We start from the raw sequence: 20,309 nt of genomic DNA on the forward strand, positions 1-20,309 counted from the left end.
TTTTGATGTTGCAGCAACTAACCACACCCCACTCGGGATGATACTTTTAGACGCAGAGAAGGCGTTTGACCGAGTGGGGTGGGATTACTTATGGGGGGTGATGAAACAATATGGCTTTAAAGGACGTTTTTTAAGAAGTATACAAGCTTTGTATAAAGATCCTAATGCCAAGATCAGCTATGCAGGGGCTGTTTCACCTAAATTTTCGATTTTACGGGGGACACGGCAGGGGTGTCCTCTGTCACCCCTACTCTTCGCTCTTTCCATGGAGCCGTTTATCAATGCCCTTCAAGAGCAAGTCAAAATAAAACCCATACATCATGAAGATAAAATCTTGAAAATCACTGCTTATGCCGATGACTTAGCCATTTATACTACCAATGTGGCAGAAGCACTAGTAGGGAGCTCAGAAGAAGCCAACAACTTTGGGGATATTGCTGGTTACAAACTTAATATAAATAAAACGCAGGTTATAATGAATTATCAGTCTAATCCTCAAATTCCAGGACATTGCCTGGCTGCGCTTTACTTAGGGGTTAAAATTTCTTCAAAGATCTCAGATATAAACTCATTAAACTATGAACCTTTATTGAAAGAAGTGGCAGCTCTTTTAAAAAAGTGGCATAAGATTCCGCTTAACTTGCTGGGACGAATGAATTTGATTAAAATGAATGTACTGCCTAAATTCTTATATCTTTTTCGTTGTATTCCTCTGCGCGTTAATAATTTGTTTTTTAAAAAGTTGGACAGTATTATTAATAGCTTTCTGTGGGGCTATAAGAAGCCTCAAAGATCGATGGCAATTCTGAAATTACCATTGGAAAAAGGAGGTCTTAATTTCCCTGATTTTAGAGCCTACTTTTTTGCTTCCTTTTTGAACCGGCTTCGTAGTCTGTTTACTAGCTATAATCAACTTGTCTTTCATCAATTTATGCTTAGTAGAGAGGCAAAACAATTTTTGGCAAAGGTGCAGGACCCCAATTATTTTAAACGTGTAAAATTCAAGACTGCACGGGACGCAGTACGTATCTGGAATATGATTATGATTAATTGTGAAACTTCTTTTTTTCACACTGATTTGTTAATTTGGGGTAATTCTGGACTCCCAGGGATTTTTTGTGATAATACGGGACGAGATTGGGCTAAATACGGTATTCTAAAATTGGGAGACTTATACGGTTCAAGTGGCTTCCTACAATTTGAAACTATGAAACTTTTGTTCAAATTACCGGAAATGATGCGCTTCAAGTATATTCAAAGAAGGGACTATTTAATTCGTAAGATGAACTTGATATCTGTAAGTAGCTCAGATATATGGAGCTGTTTTTACTCAACAAATCGAAAATCACTAATTAGTATGGGATAAGTGTTTAAATCAAAACAAGATGGATGAAACTCCTCGATTAGCGATAAAATGGACTTCCATATTAGGATTTAATGTGACAACTCAGAATATCTCAAACGCTTTAGTAAACATCAACAGAGTGACTCATTCATCTAGTCTAATGCTTCAATCCTACAGAACAATATCTCATTTATATTATACACCTCTAAGAATCTCCAAATGGGCACAAAACACTCTGAGCAGTGACTGTACTAAATGCCCTAAGTGTGGGCTGGTGGCTGCAGATATTGTACATATGATCTATACTTGTCCGGTATTAACAGGGTATTGGTCTGTAATAGAAAATATTTTATATAAGCAAAAAGTGATCAGCTCTGCATTAACAGCTACCTCAATTCTACTTGCAATATACCCATCTAGCACTACCAACATAGATTTGTTAAATATACTTCTGACCTGCGCTAGATTGGTTATTGCGAGAGCTTGGATCCCCCCGAACCCTCCTCATACAATGGAATGGTGGGCGTTAGTTAATGAGATCTATACCATGGAGGGTTCAATTGCAAGGAACCGAGGAATAAAAGCAACCGGGAAATTTGTTACAATTTGGGGCACCTTTTTAGAATAGTACATGACTACAGAAGACACTAACAATAGCAGGCCTCAGGGAATATATATCTGTGTTTTTCCAATTTGTCATTATGGATCCAGGAATATACATAATGTCTCCATTTGCTTTTTTGTTCTGTTTTATGACTATATTTGAAGGATGTGCAATGCAAAGAGACTGGCGTTATTTAATTCGTATTCAGATCTGTACCGTTATTTGATTTTATATTATATGTTTTGTTAAAAATGTATTCGTTGATGTCTTTGCCCTGCTTGTCAATAAAAAAAAGGGAAAAAAAAATTATAAGGCTGGCGGTATTGCTGTGAACCTGAGCGGTAGGATGAGTATCTCTGTTGTTGGTAAGATCCTCCATAGCTTGTACTTTTGCCTCTGGACCCTATGAAAGGAGTTTTGCGGTACTGAAGCGCACCCAAAGATCTGGCGGTCTTCTCAGTGTCCTTTTTGATGTCTTGGAGAGTGTCGTCAATCAATTTCCCGAATAGTGCTTCTCCATCAAAAGGAAGATCCAGGATCTTATTTTGGATCTCAGGTCGAAACCAGGTCGCCTTCAGCCACCCATGGCGACGAAGGACCGCAGCTCCAGCCAAAGAACGAAACGCCATCGTGGCAATGTCCATGGCACAGTCAATGACTTCCATTGATGTCGCCTCCCCTTCTTGTAAGACCTTTTTTGCTTCTACTTTAGATTCTGGAGGAAGCTGATCAAGGAACGGTGCGACATCACACCAAAGCTGGCGGTCGTATCTGCCCAATATTGCTAGGGCATTTGCTGCCCGCACTAGAAGACTCCCCATTGAAGAGAATCTCTTCCCGGCATTGTCCAATCTCCTTTCTTCCTTGTCTGGAGGAGTTGTTAAAGGAGCAGAGGGGTTGCGGGATTTTCTCTGCGCCGCTTGAGAAATTACTGAGTCCGGTCTTGGGTGTCCCATCAAGGCAGCTGGACCATCATCACGCGCTTTGTAGTTTTTATCTATGCGCAGTAGTACAGGGACCACCGTCGCTGGATTTTTCATTGCCTTAAGGCCTTCTTCCCACAGATGTTGCACTATTGGTATGGACCTTGTCGCCTTCCTATAAGGTTCCTTGAAATCATACAGGAAACATTCAGAGGCCACCGCAGGCATCGCCAACTTGAATCTGCCAGTCGCTCTTTCCATCAGCTGATGAAATCCTCCTATATCCGCTGACGGGGAATCCACCGGATCCTTACATGGAGATGGAGGGTCTGGAATTATATATTCATCCCATTCAGAAGCTTGATCAGCTCCATCATCCAAATTCAGATCCTCATCCGAGGAATAATCATGGGTGTCTGCTGGTCTGTAAGGCTCTTGTGGAATCGATGCCTGTGGCTGAGGAGACACCTGAGCTGGTATTTCAAGAACAGCCGTTGAGGCAGGCGCTGGGATAGGCATAGCTTGCGCAACTGGAGCCGGAGCAGGCCTTGCAGCTTTAGACTTGTAATCCTGCAGCATCCTGTGCAGGTCCTGCAGGAAAGAAGATGGTACCAAAACCATTTCTTGACCTGAATGTTGCTATGGTTGGGCAGAATGATGATAACCACCTTCTTGGTCATACCCTCCTTCAGAATCAGTCTCCTGGCACTTGACCAGAAGTTGAGAAGGACTGTCAGCGTAGCCATAAGAGTCCTGATCATCCTCTTCTGACTCATCCTCATCAAACAGCAGAGCTGGTGGCAAGGGGGTTACCCTCCTGGGAGATGCCATGTCCGGTGTAATTCTGGTCATTGAAATAGTGATTCTCTTCTCCGATGAAAATGCAGCCGTCGTCGGCTTCGTCGACGGAATATGCATCGTCGACCCAAGAACACTCGACGACAAGATAGGCGTCGTCGATGCCGTTGACGACGAGACTGTCGACATCCCAGCTGTCGTCGTTGTCAATGTTGTCGTCGTCGAGGCCCTCGTCGACGTCGAACTCTTCGTCGTCGCTGTCGCCGTCGACATCCTCGTTGACGATCCCGTTGTCGTCGATTGTCCCATCTACGAGCCCGTCGACGGTACCAGTTCCAGTCTAGGCTTCTTTTTCTTCGTCGACGGAGCCTCCGTCGATGACGCATTCATTGTCGATGACTTGGAACTTCTGTCAGGCTTGCCAGAAGATTGGGAAGAGGGTTTCTTGAAGTCTGGATCAGTCTTCAAACCCTTAGAAGGCGTAGATGGTCCTACCCTCTCCTTTTCACCATGGTGAGGAGATTCGCCTGGACCCTGGCTCTCAGACTCTCTGGGGGTCTTTTTTGAGGCCTTAGAAGGATGCTCCACAGAAGGAGAAGGGGAACCCCTACCCCTTTTGACTGACCTTCTTGTTGAAGACGCAGATGCAGAGTCCTCACTGTCACTGGAGACAGTATCCTTCCTGGACTTCAACTTCTGGAGTCATGTCAGAAGCCTACCCTCATGGTCCCGGAGGGTCTTGGTTGAAAAGGTGTGGCAGATCTTACAGTCCGCAGCCTTGTGATCAGGATAGAGGCAATAGATGCAGTTTTTATGCTTATCCTCAATAAATAGTCTTTTCTTGTCACAGGTGGAACATGGGCTTGAAAAGGGCCTTCTTCTTTTCCTTGTTACACATCCTGGAAGGATCAGCTAACAATCTGAAGAAAAACCTGAAGAAAAAACCTGAAGAAAAACTTCTTTTTTTTTTTATTTTTTTATTTCAAGTCATTTTTATTGATGTAAGAAAACAAAAGCAAAAGACATTACATTAAATCTTCCAGCAAAAAAGTGAATTGTTACAGATGTTGTCAGGCCAATACAGAAACTACAAATGATAAAAATAAAGAGAAGAATCACTCTTGCTTGTCACAAGGTTGTTGATTAAGGTGTTAAACACTTGACGTGTGGATGCAATGGGAATAGTTCTAACATACAGACTAGGATCACACCCATATATCTAAGGTATTATTGCAAGGGCGTCTTGCTTCAAGGCGGGTCAAAATGGAGGGATGATTTATCAAGTGATTTCCACAATTTCTTATGGGATGGACACCACGTAGAGGACTGTAATGCTTGATTCGTGGCACCCCTTAGGAAAGACAGCCATTCCTGCCAAATCTTGAAATTTACTTCCTTAGCACATTTCCACTTGCATAAAACAACCTTACATGCCAATGTCAACATTAAGTCCAAAAGTTGGCGGTCATGCTCATTAGCTAATCGCGGTTCCAGCCCCCCTAGAATGACATATACAAATTCCTTCTTTGGCATTATCTTAAATACATGATGGATGCATACAAATATTTTCTCCCAATATTCTTTCAGTAGGGGACAGTTGAATAGCATGTGAGGGAGATCCCCAGTCCCTGATTGGCAATTCCAGCATTCCGGAGAGTCACGCAAATTACATTTAAACAGCCTTTCCGGGGTCCAGAACGACCTATTTATGAGCATATACTTTGTCTGGAATAGGATGGGTGAAACTTTGTGGGTCAGTGCTGACTTATGAATTAATTCCCAATCGAACTCTATACCTGTAGAGTTTGATTCCGCTTCCCATTTCGCTTCAACAGTCCTGTGAGATTTATTGGGCAACGGTAGTAACAGTTTATACACCTTGGAGACGAAGTGACCTGTATGCATAATACGTGGGAGATGTGTTATCAGCCATGGAGTGTAGGGTGAGAAGTTACGGCTAGTTAGCGTCGCCTTAACTTTTAAGAAATTATAGAAGTCTATTGGTGATAGGTCGAACTTTGCCTGCAAGTTTGAGAACGGGATTGGTTCGTTATTGTCATACAAATCTCCTGCCAGATTAATACCTTTTCCGGACCATGACTCCCAGAAGAGCTCCACACCTACATGTTTAAGGTAGGGGTTTCTCCATAGAGACATACATGATGATTTAGAAAATGTCAATTTGGTTTTGTGTGTTTGATCGAGCCTAAGGAGGGCCCTTCTGGTATTTAACATTATATATTTTGAGTGGGGTAAGTGTGACAGGTCCATGGTGATTAAAGACTCAAGAGGAACATTGCCCACTATTGATCTCTCAATGTCAATCCACACCGGAGTGTAAGTTGATGTTTTTATAAACCATTGAGCACCTTGCTTACAAAGAAAGGCTGTCTGGTAGTTCCTGAACGATGGCAGACCCAGGCCGCCTTTATCTTTCGCCAGTTGTAGCTTCTTCAGAGATATCCTGGCCTTCTTGCCCCGCCACAGGAAGTTACCAAACATCTGGTCTATTTTCGAGACAAAAGTATCAGAGAACGTCATAGGGAGCATACTGGCCAGGTAGTTAACTAAGGGGGTCGACATCATTTTGAGTGTTTCAGCCCTGCCCCACCAAGAAAGGAATTTAGGGGACCAACTTTCTAGAAGGGTAGATATTTTTTTCAACGTCGATTCCTCATTTATTTTTAGGGTGGAAATTAAATCCTTATCGAAGTCCAACCCTAGGTACTTGAAGCATTTGGGCTGCCATGTAAGACCAGAGTCCCCCAAGATCCCCTTGTCACCTTTATTGTTCAGCAGTTTGACCTCTGTTTTGTCTTTATTGAGCTTGTAGCCCGATACCTTCGAAAATTCTTCAATGTCCGACATGAGTGCGGATACTGCTTCATCCGCTTTTTCAGATAGGATAAGTACATCATCCGCATACGCTGTCAATTTGACCGTGCAGTCCCCAAACGGTATACCTGCAATTTTAGGGTCTTTCCTTATATGATGTAAGAACGGTTCGATTGCCAATAAAAATAACGAGGGTGATAGAGGGCACCCCTGCCTCGTACCTTGTTTTAAGCAAAAGGAAGATGAAAATGCTCCACCTGCCCTGACTCGTGCCGAGGGGCAGCAATAAAGTGACATAACTAGCCGTGTAAATGTTTCCCCCAGGCTAAATTTATTGAGGACTGCTTCCAGAAAGGCCCAGTCAACCTTATCGAAGGCTTTTTCTGCATCTAACGTTATTGCCACTGTAGGGGTTTCTAGAAGTTTAGCTTTTTCCAACACATGGGCTAAAATCCGTGTGTTATCACTGGACAACCTATGCTTTAGAAAGCCCGCTTGAGATGGATGGACTAGTTGTGGGAGCACTTTTTGGAGACGTGCTGAAAGTATCATAGCTAGAATCTTACAGTCAATGTTAATTAGCGAAATCGGCCTGTAGTTTTTTGGGAGCGAAGGGTCTTTCCCTTCCTTAGGGAGTACTGCAATTGTTGCCTCCGCCAGAGTGCCTTTTACTTCCCCAGAACTATTTATTTCATGGAACAGGTTAAGCAAGGGCCCAGATAATATTGTGGGGAATGTTTTATAGAATCTTGCTGTAAAGCCATCCGGTCCTGGAGCCTTCCCTGTTTTTAATTTTTTAATCGCACCTTCCACTTCCTCAGCACTTATCGGGCCATTTAGACCAACCTGATCCTCAGCAGACAATCTTGGAAGATCACACTCATCCAAGTAGCTCTTAATTTTATCTTCCTCCACCGTCGTATTTTTTGCATATAGATCCTCATAGAATACCCTAAATACCTCAGCTATCTTGTCTGGCTCAGAGTGTGAGTTCCCTGAGGCGTCCTTAAGGATGTTAATACAGTTCTTTTGTACTTTGAATTTCAAATATGAAGCGAGACTCTTCCCCGCTTTATTGGATTCACAAATCTTAAATCTCCTACCTTTGTCTAGCCAAACTCCCGCCCTTTCACTAATTAATTTATTGTGTTCATATTTTTTATTTGCCAGGGCATAGAGGGTCATATCGTCTCTTAGCCTCAGATGCTTACTTTCAAGATCTCCAATTTCACTTTCAAGGGATTCTAATTTCGCGTTATAATTTTTATTCATGGCAGCCCTAATCTTGATACAAACTCCCCGTATTGTACTTTTCATGGCATCCCATCTAATAAGATCAGATGTGTCCCCTTCTCTATTGATTTGCAGATAAGATTCAATGGCAGCTTGTATTGTGGATCTGTGTTGAGCATCGCTTAAAATCTCGTCATTCAGGCGCCAAGACGTCTGACGAGGAGATGATTTGGCATTTGCAATGGACAGGGATATACAAGAATGATCCGACATCACACGAGGTTCTATGGTGGTAGATTCTATTCTGGGTACCCCGTTCTGTGTTATAAGGATGTAGTCAATCCTGGAGTACGAGTCGTGTGGTGTAGAATAAAAAGTATAATCTCTCCCTGTAGGGTTCTGGAGCCTCCAAGCATCCACTAAATGAAAGCGTTCACACAGATTATTGAAGGCTCTGTGAGATTTGTTTGGTTTGAAAGGGCAGTGGGAGTCCCTATCTAGAGTTGCGTCCTTGGGAAGATTAAAGTCACCACCTACTATGTGAACAGCACTATCTGGGATATTTTCCATATGTTTATTTAACTCCTCCCAAAACTTGAGGTCACTGATGTTAGGAGCATATATGTTCGTAACATAAAACTCCGTATTATCCTTACTTAGTTTGGCCGTAACCCACCTCCCATCTAAACTAGCCTCAGAAGATAAAACCTCCACCTTTGATTTCTTCGCAACAAGGATCAACACCCCATTCTTCTTGTGTACAGATTCTGCACCCACAACCTCGCTGTAAAACTTATTCCGCATGTGAAAAAACAGCTTAGCTTCCAGCTTTGTCTCTTGTAGCAATACAATATCACCTTTTAACCTACGCACATAGTCTAAGATTTTTTGTCTTTTGATAGGATGGTTCAAACCTTTAACATTGAGTGACAATATCTTCATTTTGTCCATATTACATACCCCCATCGGAGTATTCACAGTATTATTTGTGAACAGGTAAACAGTGTTTCATCCAGAGAGAGACAGTCACCTCACTTGACCAACTACAAAATGTTAATCTTTCATCTCTCCGAGACTTAGAAACGACATATGAGTGAGCATAGAGTCTATAACCCACACCACCATCAAGTGTCATCGCAATAGTGAAAATGCAAGCAAGAAGAAGAAGAATCAAACATAAAAGACATGTAACACATACCCAACCCCCCAATCCCCTCAACCCTCCACCCTCCCCACCCCACCTGTATTCAGTAGGCATGGCGATTGGAGAGAGAGTACGGTGCAGCCTCCCCGCGCCAAAAAACATATCCATATTAATTTTAATCTGGAGCAAACAAGACTTAACATTTACTGCAAAAACTCGTGAGTCGTTGTTAACTATCACAGCTATAATAAGCCATGTATCTAGCGACCTTGCCTGTATTAAAGAATTCAAAAACTGCAGGATAAAAGACAAGCAAAACAAGGTATTACCTTCGTTGAATGAGTAACAGAACCCCCAACATTACCAGCTGATAAAGGTATAAAGTCATGTAAACAGGCATGCGAAAAATGCATTAAACGTATTAAACAGCTCAAGGTAGAAGAATGTCAATGTGCAGACATGAATACCATAGTTTCACACTGAAGTGCTATAGTTAACGCTTTAAACGCTTTAAACGCTTTAAACCTGGGCCTTAACCTAGGCCCTCAAAGTATACTGAGAAATGTGAACTATATGGAGACATATATGGAAACATGAACTCTGACTCATAGGTCTTAATCCGGACTATCAAAAGTACCATATTCTTGTTACATAACAGACTGAACAAATTCTCTGTTCCGTTTAATAACCAGGAATGGAAAACCATTGGAAAGTGCGTTTAGTAGGGTGCCCTTCATTTATAGCCTGAAGCTGAAGCCTGATCAGCGGAGCTTCCAGGATTGTTCGTCTCCATGTCCAAGTCATCTGGGCCATCCAACATACGTTTCAATTTCAATGGATCCGAAAAAATGTGTGGAGTGCCTTGAATAATCACTCGATACCTTGCCGGACCAACGAATCCATATTGGAAACCCCTTTTCTTCAACTGCGGTCTAAGCGCCAAGAATGCCTTCCTGACGTCCACCGTTTCCTTACTATAGTCTTGAGATATATAGACCTTAGCAGATTTCCACAGGATGTGATTGTTTTTCCGCATGAAGGCAAGAATCTGTTCTACATGCTGGTACCGGAGCGGTTTACAAACAATAGCTCTGGGACCCTTTTGATCCTTGGAGATCCTGGCCGGGACTCTATGGGCTCTGTCAAATTCTAGTGGGTGTAGAAACGTCATGTTTGTAGCTTGGGTAAACCAGGATTCAAGAAAAGCTACGCAGTTCCCCAGTTGATCCTCTGAACCTTCCGGAATGCCAAAAATGCGCAGATTCCCCCTTCGATTCCGGTCCTCCAATTCAGCCAGTTTCCGTGTTGTTTGATCTGCTGCTATGCACAAGCGTTTAACTGCGTTGCAGGTCTTAACTTCCATATCCTCAAGTTTGCTAATCCTCGTTTCCGCCTCTAAAAGTTTCGCATTGGTGTCGCGGTTATCTTGTCTGATTGCTGCCACCTCTTCCTTTGTTGCTTTCGCCAGATCTCTGACTTCATCAAGTCTGCTAAGTATTAAATCTATCGGATCCGGGTTATCCTTCTTCCCCTTGCCAGGTGACGCCAGATCAGACTTAAGCCTCTTCAGGCCTTTTGCAATCTCTTTGTCAGACATGTTCATTCGTGGTATAGACCGACTGATCGTGAACAGTGGATAGTGGTTCCCCTGATTCGTGCCTGATCGCTGTGGCGCACTTCCTTTCCAGTCTCCGGTAATTGTCCCTATTTATCTTATTTGTACTTCCAGATGACCACTCAAAAAGTCGAGACACCCAGGAGCCGGCAATCACTTAACTGATCTATTATATGATTAGCTCAGTCGCTGTGCTGAGGGCGCAATTCCTCATCTCAGGGTGAAAGCTTGCGTCGCCATTTTGGGATCGACCACACACGTTAAATAGGTAATATGCGATGAATGGGACTCGCACTTATTCGCATTGCAGTGGGTGCAATCTCCAAGCATATATTCAGACACTACCTTTTTTACAGACTTTTGCCAGTTATTATCACTCCGTGGTAGCTCCTAACTTTTGCCCATTGCAAGACATCAGTTAATCACTTCTTCACGTTGAGCCAGCACTCAGCCACTACAGCATATAAAAATGTGGCAGGCCAGATGTCTTAGCAGTATCCAAGGCAGATCAAAAGCAGTATCAAAAGCAATTACTTTGATTTGGGATCATGGTCATGGGTTCATGGTCAGTCTTTACACACAGGATCACACACTATAGATCCTCAGGGGTCAAAAACATCACCAAAGGTACCTTCCCGCTTATTCTGAGTTACTGGTTTAAATATTCAGTTGTTTTTAATCTCATTCATTTTGCATGTTTTTCCCATCATAAACGCTGCAAGCAAATGGGCAGAGTCTGTTTGTGGACCTGCAGTTCCTTAAAAATGCGTTATGCCGCCATTTTATGAGGGTGTGAGCGGTGGCTGTGCTCGAGCTGTTTGCTGTTTACTGTGCCCCCAAGCGTCCAATCTACTCACGGTTCTTCTTCTCCGGTTACTCTTTTGCACTCTTCATAGTCCGGTGTGCCGCCGGAATTTTAATAACCTGCTCCCATATCGAGCAGGAGCCTCGGTTCCCGTCTGCTGGCGTCCTCGGTGGGCTGCTGGGCTGGTCACGTAGCCTTCCTCCCGCCTTCCTTCACCAGAGCGCGGCAGCACCCGGAGCGGAGCTTCGAGTCCGACAAAATCGGACTTTTCCTTCACGCAGCTCGTCAGCTGAGCGCTCTGTGTGCTCCGCTTACATTCCGCTGCCCGATTTTTCTGTAGTTGTCAGCGCTGGAATAAATTTGCGCTCCAGATCCAGTCAAGTCCTTCGGCACGGGCGGAGAGACTTAGAGAGCCGCCATCTCCCTCGGCGTCCAAACCACGCCCCTCCTGAAGAAAAACTTCTGAAGAGTAGATGCTGAACAGAGCTCAAAGGTGACTCCCTAGCACAACGTGCGGTAGAAAATCTGAGGCTCTGAGATTCCTTCAGGAGGGTTCTAAGGGGTGAGGCTCTTCTGATTGGCTGATGCCTAGTTTGGTCTCTTTTACACAAAGAGGAGGATATGCTACAAAAGGGAATGAGGCCTAGGCCTTTTTCTTTCTCTTTTGTACCTACTGCTTTGTTATTTTTGTTACTGAGCCTCCCATTCCGACGACGGGGAATGATACAAAAGCATGGGAATCTATGAAAGTTCCAATACTGGGGCAATTTAAATAAACATTTTAAATGTTCTTCGTAGCTCTGTCATCCTATTGTGGATACGTACGAGTGTATGAGCGAAAAGGGATGTCCTGTTACCGTGAGCACTGAGAGGGTCGAGAGTGTTGTGTTCTGGGGTGTCAATTCACTTGTCTCTCTGGATACGAGTAGAAGGGCAAGGAAGACATTATAGCTAGTCGGACTCAAGCTCATGGTACTGAGGTAGTATGGTGACTCAGTCCCCATCTACTGATGCTATATGAGCTCAAGCATAGTTCTGCTCATGAGCAGAATCCCTGCAGCAAAAGATGGTCTTCAATACAAGAAGAAGCCGGAGTCACAGGTAAGAGGAAGTTTATCTGGGTCCAGGCACAAAATGCAGATGTCATGGGGATCAAACCGGGACATCCACTATTTTTGAGATTGTTGACATGACACTTTAGGTGATTGATTTGAGATTGTTAAACTATGACACTTTAGGTGGTGACATTTGACCTAGATTGCTGAGAAAATAGTTTGTAAAACATCCAAGACCAGCATCTTAATTCACAAAAATAGCAGGATCTGAAGCAAGATTGCCAAGTGGTGTATTATGTAAGCCATTGTCATTAGTTCTGAAGTGGACAAGGAATTGAATAGAGTTGTGTGGTACCACCTACCTAGCAGCATTAGAGAGCTGCGAGAAATGTTTCATCATCAAGTCTGATGCTGTGGATATTCACACAGTGAATAATCTGCAGGAATAAGTAGCCATCAGAAATACTCAAACAGGGGTATCAGGATCTCTTGCCCTATCCTTCTTAAACACAGGGAAGGAGATAATCGTTAAATGTGTTTAGAAATGGATACTGTAAGGATTCTGTATTTGGAGGAGGCATGTTGTATTTGCAACATTGATATTTTACTGACACACCAAAGTCTGCTTTATTAAAAAGCAATCAGACATGATAGTCTGCAGACACCAGCAGGCCACCATCCCAGGAATGGCAGCCTATCATAGTAGGTTGAAATTTGTGACATACCTCATTAATATTTATGAGATAGGTCGAATTGCAACCAACTAGGATTCACCTTTTTGCAAACTGACCTATTAATATAAAGGTTCGTTCCCAAAAGACCACACTAGTAGCAAAAATACTGATTGCAAATTGCTACCAGTGTTTAGTACATTGGGCCGATATGCTATCCATCCTATTACAAGTGTGTCACAGTCTATAGCACTTGTAATACAGCGGACAATATAACTGCTATGTTTTGACAAAGTATCCTATCCAGCGAACTCTAAAAAAGGTTCTTAGAGAGTTAGAAATGGGGGAACTTTGATATATTGCCCTGAACACTTACCATAGCCTAAGACATTGGTTTTCATCAAGCATAGCACTGGATGTCATTAGATTGGCATTCTTCACAAAATTAGCATAGTATACCTCAGAGATCATTCAATTTAGAAAAATCTGCCATGGGTTTGCCAAGAAGAGTATGGATCATTTCCAATGAATGCAGGCTTAACAGCTCCATTGCAGGAGACTTTTCAAGCTCTATTTTGCATGATCAACTTATGGTAATAAAATTTGGTCCCAGAGTGTTTGGACCTAAGGGTATGATCAGAGCAGTGTCCGATCTTCTAGAGGCCAATAAACATGTGTTACCTTTAGGCACACGGTATTCTTCAAGTATGTTAAATTATCTTTCAATACAAGCCTCTAATGCAAAGGCAAAAAGTGACCTTATTCAAAAAGCCACATGCCCTGGCCCATTCTGTAACAGACGTTTTGGTCTATCTTTGGTATTGGTGGTAGTTTACCTGAATTGTGGAAGAAGTGAGATGTATCAGAAACCCACAGGACTATACTGCTACATTTGTTAAATTATTTAAAAAAAGATCCTTTAATGAAAAACAAGTGAATATGTTCTTGCTGTGATCACTTACTTCACACACTAAAAATCTTATCTATAAAATCTTGTTTATAAACTACCACTAATCTTAAGCAATGTTACACAAGCCCATTTTTATGATGATTGGTGTTTAGATGTGTAGACACTAAAAAACACGACTGCATAGTACTTCATACAAATATCAGAGCTCACTAATTAAACTGTCTAATACTTCAGCAAGTTTTGTAATGAAACAAATAGAAAGTACAAAAATCAAACTGACATACCTTCCCATCCTGAGAGTTTTGGTGACAGGAATTATGTACTTCTTCTTCTCTCACTAGTTTGCCAGGCCATGTAGTTAGTCCTTTGATTTGGCCCCAGACAAAGTCACCAACATTAAACATCCTAGGCCTGTAATGTGGCAACTCGTTTGAAGAAGGGGAGTCTGGAATCCTCAGGTCATCTTCACTACTCAAGCTTTTAGTGTCCGAAGGGCTAGGTGCACAACCATTAATACGTTTAGCATGAAAGTCTCCATTATAATGGATATAGTCTTTCACAAAAGTACTTTCTAAGCTATTTGATGAACTTGGAGATTGTTCTTCCATACCCAAGTCTTGATTGGGAATGCCCAGTATTTCACCAAAACCTCTGCCAACCTGATGCTGATTTCCGTTAATATGCGCACACCTTTCCACTGTGTTCTCAAGCCTCTCCTTAAAACTGATCATAGTCCTTTTATAATGATTAAACCTAAAATTCTCCTCCATCAGTTTTTCATTTTGACAGTCTCTTGGTGGTAATAATATCGGATGTTGTTCCCTTCTAAATAAAGGCAACATGGAGGCATTGTTCGGTCTTGCTTGACAAGGGCTGCTGAAGACTGGGTGTGAATGATCCAAAAACTCTTCACATTTCCATCGGTTTACATCCCCCCCAGGGCTTTGTTCCCCATCCCACTGATTTTTGAGTGTGTTGCAACTTGTAGATTTGAAATACTCATACCCATCCATTTCCTCAGAAAGTCTGACATGCTCGGAATTAGTCCGCATTCGTGTTGCTCTTGCATTTCTTACTCTGCCGTCATGATCAGAGACCATGTTCCTTCCATGGATTACAGCGCTAACAGCACTCGAAAGATTTAATGGATCCCCGATTGATGCAGTGAAGGCACTCATTGCACTCAGAGCTGGAATGGGGCTCATTTGTGTTGTACTGCTGACTGCTGTGGTGATTACTACTTGCATTCCTTTACTTGCAGCATCTACAACTGCTTTGTAGATAGCATCGACTGATGCATCACTCTGACCAGCGCCACCAAGGCTATGTTTTGAATGCGGTCCTTGACTTTGTTCAACTCTTTGTTGCATATTACATAAGGGATTTTGAAAAGGAGGGAGAACAGCACTGGAGTTCTCAGGATGGGGTGCCATCCCTCTCTGAGAGCTCATTTGTTTATTTAAAAAAGAATGATCTTCCTGCATTCTCACCTGAGGATAAACATAATGGTAAAATAAGTTCTGCTTAACTATTTAACGCTACACTTTGGAATACAATATGAGAATACAATCTAATGGTAAATATATTCCAAAAACTCCATTGACTATTAAAGAAACAAAATTTAATAAAACACAAACTGACACATAATAAAAGTAACAATGCTTCTCTGTGGTTTTAAACATAACAAATATAATGGTTTAAAATTTGGGAGAAATCAACATTTACTAATCACTAACAGTTTTACATGTGGTACCCTCACATGGCTGAACCAGACTGTACTCCTCCATCATACCCAACTCCACAGAGCTCTGACAGTATAAGGCATCTCCGCTAGCTGGATTCACATCAATAAGAATGGGGAAGTGAAAATGGAACAAACCGGTTTAGAATGCATTGTGGGTCAATCACTGCCAGCAATCCTCAGTGTATAGCTGATTTGCAAGGTGTGAAAAAATGCAAAGAATTGAATAGAACTGGTTAGGCATACCCTAGTAAACCCATAAGAGGACTATTACTATGAACTGAAAGTAGTATTTCAAATTATTTAGCTTGCGTAGGCCATTACAAAAGGGGTAAATCCACAAATCAGTCCAACCAAACAAAAATGTAAACTCCTAGCAAAAAATAACAATCAACCGGTAACATGTTTTGTGGGAAGATGCTTCAGATTCACAGTCACTCACATAATGTAAGAAAACTGTTTACATCCGGACACATCAACTCCACTTTAGATGGTTGAACAGGAAATCATGAGAATGCGTTAGCCAGACATAAGAGATGAGGAGTATTGCCTGGCTTTGAGGAACTGGCAATCAGCCTCCAGTTAAAGGAAATGTGAATAGATAAAGATATCTTGTTTTTGTAATAGCATCATAGAATGTGGCATATTTAAGGGGACTTAGGAACAATGATGTGGTGAACCTTTAAGTTCCCAACATTTTATTTTTTTGTCCAGATACAGGTGACGAGAAGAAAAGGGACTTACAGGGATTTTATTCCAGGGTAATTCCTGCTGTTTATTTGCATTGGCAATAGAGACCGTTAGAAAGTATGGCAGTGTTCATAAAATCTAAGCTAAAAATAAATACAATTAAACTACCAAGAATGTCTCTTTACTTTTAAATTCTGAAGATTGAGTTGCCGCATAATTTTAAAATTAATTCCAATAAGGAAAAGGCTACTTACCAGTATGCATCTGTTCTTGGCATGTAAAGCTGCAGAGTTGCACACTATGCACAGATAGCCACCTAGTGTTGGGCCCAGATGTTTGCAGTTTGTTTTTGTGGTAGAAAGTCTTTGGAAGTCACGGGATAGGAGACTCATCCTTTGGGTGATACTGCGCATGGGCATCGGCTCCATCCCCAGATTGTTTTTCGCCATTAGGGAAGTGATGGAGCTAAGAGATAGTGATGACCATGTGTGTTTGTATCTAATGAGAATAATACTGGAACAGATAAAGGCAGCCGTGGAGGCGGGTGGGCGTGTGCAACTCTGCAGCTCTACATGCCAAGAACAGATGCATACTGGTAAGTAGCATTTTCCGTTAGAGGCATATGAGCTGCAGATTGCACACTATGCATAGATTGTATAGCAGTACCCACACTAGTGGCGACCACCCGTATCTGTTGCAGTTGTTTGAAATAGTGTTTTAAGTACAGCTTGGCCTACGGTGGCTTGTTGCTTTGTTTGCACATCTACACAATAGTGTTTTGTGAATGTGTGCGGTGTAGACCATGTAGCTGCTTTGCAGATGTCTTCCAAGGGAATGTTCCCTAAGAATGCCATAGAAGCCCCTATTTTCCTTGTAGAATGGGCTTTTGGAGGAATTGTTAGTGTACGCTTAGCTTTATGGTAACATATCTGGATACAATTAACAATCCACCTGGCAATGCCAGATTTTGATATTGGGTTGCCTTTATGCGGTGGTGAAAAGGATACAAAAAGCTGTTTTGTTTTCCTAAAGCTTTGTGTTCTCTCTATGTAATATAGTAATGCTCTTTTGACATCTAAGGTGTGCAGAGCTCTTTCTGCTACTGTTTGTGGCTGCGAGAAGAAAACTGGCAGTTCCACAGACTGGTTTAGATGGAAAGGAGAAACTACCTTTGGCAGGAATTTAGGGTTTGAACGAAGAACAACTTTATTGTGGTGCATTTGCAGAAAAGGTTCTTGAATGGTAAATGCTTGCATTTCACTAACTCTTCTTAACAAAGTAATGGCTACTAGGAAAGCCACTTTCCATGTGAGAAATTGCAATTCGCATTTATGTAAAGATTCTAATTGAGGTCCCATGAGACGTGTGAGCACTATGTTTAAGTTCCACACAGGTGAAGGAGTAGTCTTGGAGGTATTATTCTTTTGAGACCCTCCATAAAAGCTTTAATGGCTGGCAGTCTAAAAAGAGACAGATGCTGTCTATTTTGTAAGTAAGCTGCAATGGCAGCTAGGTGCAACCTGATAGATGTGTAGGCTAAATTACACTTTTGAAGGTGCAGTAAATAGCCTATAATGTGTTGGATGGATACATCTAGTGGATTTATATTGTTGTTTTGACAGTATATTACAAAACGTTTCCACTTAGCAGCGTAGCATGCTCTAGTGGTGGGACGCCTTGCTTCCTTGATAACCTCCCTCAAGAATGCATGAATGTTAAGATAACCAAACTCTATGACTTCAGGAGCCAGATCGCAAGGTTGAGCGGAGCTGGGTCCAGGTGTCTGATCTCTCCATGGTTCTGAGTCAAAAGATGTGGAGGTAGGTTTAGTTTTTGATGTGGTACCACAGATAGCTGTAGCAGTGTGGTGTACCATGCTTGTCTGGCCCACGTTGGAGCTACTAGTATAAGCGTCAACGAGTGTTGCATTTTGCGTACTAGTAAAGGAATCATTGGTAGAGGAGGAAAAGCGTACGCAAATAGTCCGGACCAGTTCATCCATATCGCATTTCTTTTGGCCAATGGGTGTGGGTATCTGGCGGCGAAGTGAGGGCATTTTGCGTTTTCGTGGGTGGCGAAGAGGTCTATTTGAGGTTGTCCCCACATTTGAAAGAACGGGTGAAGAACTTGTGGATGAAGTTCCCACTCGTGCATCTGCTGAGTCTGCCGACTTAGCAGATCTGCCATGGTGTTTTGAACCCCTGGAACATGCTGGGCTATAAAAAAGATGTTCTGAGGTATAGCCCACCTCCATATCTGCTGAGCTAGTTGAGAGAGCTGCAGAGAGTGTGTCCCTCCCTGTTTGTTTACGTAATACATGGCTGTCATATTGTCTGTGCGGACTAAGACAGTCTTGTTTGCCACTTGTGTTTGGAATGCTTTTAGAGCTAGGAACACAGCTAATAGCTCCAGATGGTTGATGTAGAGTAGTTTTTGCATTGGTGTCCACCTTCCCTGCGTGGTGTAATGCAGTAGGTGGGCTCCCCAGCCTGAGAGCGATGCGTCTGCTGCTAGTATGATTTGTGGAACTGGCTCTAGGAATAGTCGGCCTTTTGACATGTTTTTTGTATTCCACCATTGCAGAGCGATGAGTCCGACTGTCTACCAACACTAGGTCTGTTAACTGACCTTGAGCCTGGTTCCATTCACTTGCTAGACATTCTTGAAGTGGACGCATTTGCACTCTTGCATGAGGTACTATGAATATGCAAGATGCCATCATGCCTATGAGTTGCATAAACACTCTAGCTGGAAGCGAGTGTTGTGATTTGAATTTTGTTAGGAGCCTTTGCACACTTGTTATCCTTGCTGGAGAGGGATAAGCTCGTGCTAGTTGAGTATTGATTGTGGCTCCTAGGTACTGTTGTGTGTGCGATGGTAGCAGATGTGACTCGGTGTAATTTACTGTGAAGCCTAAGTCGTGGAGTAACAGCATTGTATTGTGAGTGTGTTGTACACACTGGTTGTACGATTGTGCTTTTATGAGCCAGTCGTCTAGGTATGGGAAGACGTGGATGTGCTGTCTTCTTAAGTGTGCTGCTACCACTGCTAGACATTTGGTGAACACTCTTGGCGCTGTTGTTACTCCGAATGGGAGTACCTTGAATTGGTAGTTGTAGGAAGGTGGCTACCTGACTATGGTTACCCCAGATTTTTTTGCCTGTGTTTAGCTGGTTTTTTGACTTAGTTGACCTGGTTCCCTGCTAATCAGGGCCCCAGGCCATCTGCTCTCTCTGTAAAATGGATTCCATGTACCCTAGGTACATACCACAATTGGAAATGGACTCCTTGTCAGCCCCTGTATAATGCACTATAGGTGCCCAGGGCATAGGGGCCACCAAGGCCAACCAGGGGCTGCAGCATATCTTTTGCCACCCCTGGCTGGTTCTTAAATTGACACAACTGGCTGATCACTCAGCTGGGGTAAGGTGGTGTAATCACCCCTTGCTTAGATATAGTATACCTATATCTAAACCTATATCTGGACACATGTAAACCTGTGAGCCACTCCTATGGAAGGCCTCATCAATCCTGGAGGCAGAGTGCGTGGTTTCATGTGAGATGGAGCTCTAGCATGAGCTGAGCCTGTCTGCAGCTGTCGGGAACAACTCCCTAAGCTGTTTCAGGATAATGCCATACCATATACTCTTAAGTGCCTTATAATCCTCGCGGTTATATAGCAACTTTGGTTTGGCTTTATCAAAACATGTCGTGTAAGGTGTCATACGATTTGGAATACCATCCCCTCGCCAGTTCTGGCGACGGGGATGGCATTCCACCCCTCTAGAGGGGTAAGACATGTTCCTTAACTAAATGCGGTTAATTTCTCCAAAGACCTTAAGATCCACAAAATGGATGCCTCTGCCACAGACAAATGTCTGGACCCCTGCAGTTGACCGAAACTCAGCAGATGGGGCCTGGACAAAGGGTTTCCTGTCAC

The 20,309-nt window shown here is 42.7% G+C and overlaps 1 protein-coding gene across 2 annotated transcripts in view; it reads right to left on the minus strand.

Moving 5' to 3' along the window:
* The window catches only part of MBD5 (methyl-CpG binding domain protein 5), a 501,160-nt gene that overhangs the window by 257,057 nt on the left and 223,794 nt on the right, over positions 1 to 20,309 (minus strand). For both annotated transcript variants that reach the window (XM_078681764.1, XM_078681763.1), the window contains exon 8: positions 14,223 to 15,428. In XM_078681764.1, coding sequence (XP_078537890.1) covers positions 14,223 to 15,428 — 1,206 coding nt within the window. The remainder of the gene's footprint in view (positions 1 to 14,222; positions 15,429 to 20,309) is intronic.

This window comes from Lissotriton helveticus, chromosome 3_1 (genome assembly GCF_964261635.1).
Source record: "Lissotriton helveticus chromosome 3_1, aLisHel1.1, whole genome shotgun sequence".
NCBI classification, from domain to species: Eukaryota; Metazoa; Chordata; class Amphibia; order Caudata; family Salamandridae; genus Lissotriton; species Lissotriton helveticus.